The sequence below is a fragment of the Euprymna scolopes genome, chromosome 7 (assembly GCF_053919585.1).
Source record: "Euprymna scolopes isolate OS-2025 chromosome 7, ASM5391958v1, whole genome shotgun sequence".
Lineage (NCBI taxonomy): Eukaryota > Metazoa > Mollusca > Cephalopoda > Sepiida > Sepiolidae > Euprymna > Euprymna scolopes.
In genome coordinates, this window is record NC_136488.1 from 135,158,850 (window position 1) to 135,164,849 (window position 6,000).

The 6,000-nt window shown below is 32.9% G+C and overlaps 1 protein-coding gene across 1 annotated transcript in view; it reads left to right on the forward strand.

Moving 5' to 3' along the window:
* Window positions 1–5,391, forward strand: part of LOC145279980 (uncharacterized) — a 49,235-nt gene extending 43,844 nt beyond the window's left edge. Inside the window, exon 2 of the mRNA XM_080131574.1 lies at window positions 723–5,391. Within this exon, the coding sequence (XP_079987700.1) occupies window positions 723–2,290 (1,568 nt within the window). The 3' untranslated portion in view covers window positions 2,291–5,391. The remainder of the gene's footprint in view (window positions 1–722) is intronic.
* Window positions 5,392–6,000: the final 609 nt, after the last annotated feature.

The following is a 6,000-nucleotide window of genomic DNA, read 5'->3' on the forward strand; positions in this document are numbered from 1 at the left end:
TTGCAAAAAACAAATATATTCTATTAAAAAAATTTTCTTCAAAATCACTGGATTCGGCATTAAATAACCTGAAAAGGGTTGATATGCCGTAAAACAAAAAAAAAAAACAACCAACCAAACTTTGCTGCATGAGCTCATGTAATGATGATTGTACTGCTATGCAATAAGATTTATGAATGACCAGTTTATATATGTTTATAATTATGCTGTACTATTAGGGAATGCTTGGCTTTGCCCGGGCGTAAAATACACTTAAATATGATATTTTAATTTTTCCAGATTTCGTATATGTTATAGAGCAGTAATTTAAAGATAAAAAAAAAGAAGTATTTAGGTTACATCAGCTAGAATCGAAACTGAAACTGTAGCATTCAAAGCTGGTGACATTACCACTGTACCAACGTGACAGGCATGTGAACTGATCAAAACTAAACTAAGATAAATGCATAAAATGTTTAATGATTTTTTTAAATTTTGACCCATTTTTGACCGCTTAAGAACAATTTTAACCGGCTACGCACTCATAAAAGAAGGGTCTGTAAAAAATCCAATTTGAGGCCCCTAGTGCCACTCAGTGACTTTTAATTTTGGAGGAGATAAGGTTTGAAAATATGGAGACAGACAGACAGATTTATAGCTATTTATATATTAGATTTCTTCTAGCTGTAAGTAAGTTGTTATTAACTGTATTATTCATTAATTCTTTACGTTTCTACTTTCAGTTCAAGAAAACAATAAATTTTCACTCTTTGACCCGGTTTTTAAGACACAGCCATCCAATTCTCATTCTTCACCGACGGCTAATTTCAGCCACGGATACACATCTTCACAGTTCTCACCCGCAACAGTTTCACAGTTGTTACCCAGCCAACTGCTCGATCAAGCACAACCATCAGGGCATACACTGCAGCAGAAACCACAGATCCCTAACAGACAAAACCAGATTTTTTCTGGCCTTCAAACTTTTACTCCCTCCTTTCAATATTCAAACCCAGCGCCAGCACAATCATTGTTAGCACATCCGCAGCAGGCAGCAACAATTCCTCAGCACTCGATGCCATCTCCTTTTCAAAATTCAACAGCCGCAGTTCCTCTGGCCGCGGCTGCCACTTCTTCACAACAGGCAGCAGCATCATCTCCACATCCGGCACCTCGCCTTCAGCATTCAGCAATAATTCCTGAGCACTCGCTTGCACCACCAGCAGATAAACACTTCCCGACAAATGCACCACTTTCGACAGCAGGTGGTGTCTTGCAGCAGAAAGCGAAAACCGCGCAGCAGGGGGGAGAGAGCGAGCGTTCACCGCCGACAAAAGAACTTAACGAGAAAAGCACTCAGGTTGTGTCGCACTCGACGGGCAATCGCGAACAAGAGAACAAAAGATACCCGATGCGATTCCTAGATTTGCTGCGTAACTTAAGTCATATAGAAGGTACTATTTCTTATTGTATGGCCCTTGGCCTTATACCCTCGTCACGTAAATGCCATAGATGTGGCGAAATAATGCGTCTAAAACCATGCTCAGCAGCTGTCACCAGCGACGGATACATATGGCAATGCCGTAAGCAGAATTCCGGTGTAAAATGCGACACATCCCGATCGCTACGAGCTGGGAGCTGGTTTTCTCAGAGCAACCTAACCTTGGAGGAAATCCTCCAAATCACTTATTGGTGGGCACAGATGGTCACTGAAGATTTTCTTGTTTATCAAACTGCAGTCAGCAAGCCATCCGTATTGGACTGGTGCAATTATTGCCGTGACCTCTGCTTGACATATTTAATAAAACAAAGCCAACCTCTTGGTGGACCGAACACTGTCATTGAGATCGACGAATCCAAGTTTGATGGATGTAATGGTCATCGTCTTTCGGGCCAGTGGATTTTCAGTGGCATCCAGCAACAGAGTAACTGGTCGTGCTTTATATTCCCTGTTGGAGAAAAAAAAGATGGTGCTAGTCTGATAGAAATAATTGAACAATGGGTCAAGCCTGGAACAACCCTGCTCTGTAATTGGAAACCATTGGAACGGTTAACGACTGATGGCTACAATTATCTTACCCTCAGCCATAATATGACTTTTAAAAATGTTGACGAGGCGGAACTTGGTCCTTCTTGTACCAATTCCAGTTGTAATTTTTGGAAAACTATTCGCTCGTCCGTCTCTTCTGAAAACCTTAACTGTGAGAATGCTTTTGACAGTGCAATGGGTGAACGCATCTGGCGTAAGCAGCAAGGGGATGAGGATGTTTTCCTCTCATTTATCAAAGCTGTCAAATTCGTGTACAGTTAGTAATTACAGGTTAACTCTTTCTCATTTATTCCTGAACACGTTAGATTCCAAGAAAAATTCCTATTCCTGGTCCAGATTTCCCCCCATATTAAAAAACAAAACTAAAGAAAAAATCCATATAATACACGTACTCGTATTGAAATGAAAATATTGTATTCCAAAAATCCTGTAAATTTTTTCAAGTAGTTTTATTTTTAAATAAGAAAATCAAATTTCATGATTATCTAAGGAGTCATATGCCATTTTGAAAAAAAATTTGAGGAAATCAAGAGAGATAACTAAACAATATTTCATACTTACAAGAATGATGTATTAATGCCTACAAATTCCCATTACTTGCTTAAAAATGATGTTCTTTATAAAATTAATACTACTGGATTAATTTACGTGATTTTTGGAATATGATAGTGTTTTCATCATGGGTATCTACATCATACAGAATTTTCTTTATTTTTGTTTTTTAATATGGGGGAATTCTAGACAAGAACCAAATTACTTAATAGAAAAAATTGAATCAGCAAAATATCTCAGCTCTGGCTCTCGTGTAAAGTCAGTACCTCAGCTCTGCCAATATTCTTACTGCCAATGGATTGTGGCATTTTAATTAAAGTTTATGAATTAAATTAAATTTAGAAGGGAAAAAAAGTGCATTTTTTTTTCTAATTTGTTTTTTTTTTTTTTTTTTTTCAATTGTTAGATTCAATTTGGAAGTTGAGAGCCTGATACTTAACCTACTTTATCATTTTATATAAAAAATATTCTTCAAATTAGACATTTTAAAGAACTTGATGCTTCTTGCATCATCTTGTCCTGACTCATAAAAATTTAAAAAAAAAAAAAAAAAATCATCAAAAATTTTTATCACTTTCGATTCAGAACATTTTTTACGTATGGTAATTTTTTTCTTTTTTCTCAAATATCAGTTGAAAAATAAAATTCTGTACATTTTATGTCAGCTTAATGCAACAAATTGTATTAAATCCAAAACTGCTGACGGAAAAAAAATGTACAATTTTATATTGTATTTATTGGTGAATTTATCACTTTTTAAGATAGATATTTGAAAAAGAAAAATAATTATTTTTCAAAATGGCAATTTTAAAAAGTTGGTACCCAATTTAAATTCAAATACTATAAAAAAAAAAAATCATCTACACTTTGTCATAAACTCTCATATTTATACAAACTTTCACGCCTACCACAAAACATTGTATTTATTTGAGAGCTGACTCCACAGACTGGGTGTACAATTATATGTTGTATTTTATTGTAAATCAAAGCTCAAGTTTTAAAAATTAATAGAAGATAAAGTGGCGCTTCTACAGAATTGGGACGAGATTTTGTAGTCGATAAATGGAGTTTTTGAATAAAAAAACAATGGTTTCAACTGATTTTTTTTTTTTTTTTTTTTTTTTTTTTTTGTCAATTCTAATCAGTTACAATTGGTAGTTTCCAACTTACCCGAATATTACAGAATTATTAAACAAACAACTTTAATCGTGTTAGCAGGTGAAAATTTTCCCCCATCTTGTTTTAAACCAAAACGGAAAATTACCTCCCTTTCCAATTCTCCTGTGTTTTACGATCGTTTTCATCAAATTCTAATTTTTATTTCTTTAATAAATAATTTTATACCTTATCGATTTTTATCATTTTTGGATATAATCATCTTAAAAATACAAGGAATACGTAGGTACCATTGATTTCATGTAAAATTCAGTATTACGATTTCCGAAATCTCGTCCCAATTATGTAGAAGCGCTGAAAAAGTTATTAAAAAAAATTTTTTTTTTTCAAGAATAGATTTACGTTGTATTTTATCGTAAACTTCTGTTTTAGAAATATCTATTCAGAGATGTGAGTTCACTGATATTTAGTGAAATTTACCCCCTTTTTTTTTTTTTTAAATAATCCAGAGAAAGCGAATTTACACTTACAGTGCTAGAGCCTTCCATAGATATGAGTTTTTGGTTTTGTCTGTTAAAATCAGTTTCTTATTTCTTTCAAAAAAAAAAAAAAAAAAAAAAAAAAAAGCTGATTTCTGCCAAATTGCTAAAGCCTTATCTGCATTATTTTTGCATAACTATTTGATTGGATTTTCTTTTTAGGTGCTTATTCACTTATGGCGGCAATTAAAAGTAAAGAATTTGAAAAATCACAGAATTTCGTCAAGTTTTTTTTTTTTTTTTTTTTTTTTTTTTTTTTAATTCGAATTTTACTCCATGTTAAGGGGGCGGGGTTGCTGTGATAGTAAAATCAAGGGCAGACAACCGATTTTCGTTTCAAATTTTTTTGATAATGACGGAAAGGCAAGCGAAACGTAAGATATAAACCAAACAATAATTTATTAATACAATGTGTAATTTTTTTTTATTTATATTTATTTATTTTTTTTTTTTCAGAAAATAAGATTTTCAAATTATGAAAACCTTCTTTTAGAAGGGTCATTTTATATTATTATTTTTTTCAGAAAATAAGATTTTCAAATTATGAAAACCTTCTTTTAGAAGGGTCATTTTATATAGGTTAAAAACAAAATGGCTTTGGCTTTCACTTATAAATAAAAAATCGAAAATTTGTTTTTTGAAAATTAAAAAAAAAAATACTTGATCAATTTTTTCTGAGTTTTGGAATATACCATATTCATTCCATGACAAGTTTTTCTTCATTTTTGTTCATCGCCAGAAGTGCCAATCTGAGAATAAGCACCTTTTTTTCTTTCATTTTATTCCCCCCACTCTCTCTCTCTCTCTCTCACTTTATCCTTTCTTTTCCTGTTTTGTTCTCTCCTCCTCTTCCTCTCTTCATCTTGTTTTTCCCTCTTATGACAGATTTTTTTTTTTTTTTTTTTTTTGAAAATGTTAATTCTGTCATAAAAGCTAAGTTTTGAAACAACTCATGACAGCGTTATGGGAGTTGGATGACTATTATTTCATGAAAGAATGACTTCCTATCTTCTCCCCCCCCCCTGTAGACACATTCAGTGTCTTTCTCTTAATTCCGATTTTTTTTATTTACCAAGATTGATATTTTAATTAATTGAACATTTTTCAAATTATGTACAATATGTTTTTATTACTTATCGCTATTGTCCAATCATTTTTATTTGTTTTTGTTTTTTTGTTTTTTTACGCTACTCTACACACACACACATTCACATACACACGTACACACATACACATGGGAGCCATGCCCTCCTCCCTTCAATTTGAAGGCAATTAAAGTCTTTTCATGGCTGACCATCTTGTTTTTTCTCTCTTATGACAGATTTTTTTTTCCTGAAAATGTTAATTCTGCCATAAAAGCTATGTTTTGAAAACAATTCATGACAGCGTTATAGGAGTAGGATGACTATTATTTCATGAAAGAATGACTTCCTGTCTCCTGCCCCCGTAGGCACATTCAGGGTCTTTCTATTAATTCCAAATCATTTTTAGTTGTTTTTTTACGCTACTCTACACACACTCACATACACAGGGGGAGCTATGCCCCACCCCCAATCCTCCACCACTCGTTTTTCAGGTTATGAAATTTTGTGCTTCTTCGGTATTAGAACGAAGCTCGCAAGCTGTAAAATTGAATTTCCATTAAAAATTAATGTTATTTACTTTTTTTTTTTTTTTATGTCAATTTCAACTAAAAGCAATATTATCTACTTAATCGTCATGTCACAATTACTTAACATATTACTGCATTATTACATAAACATG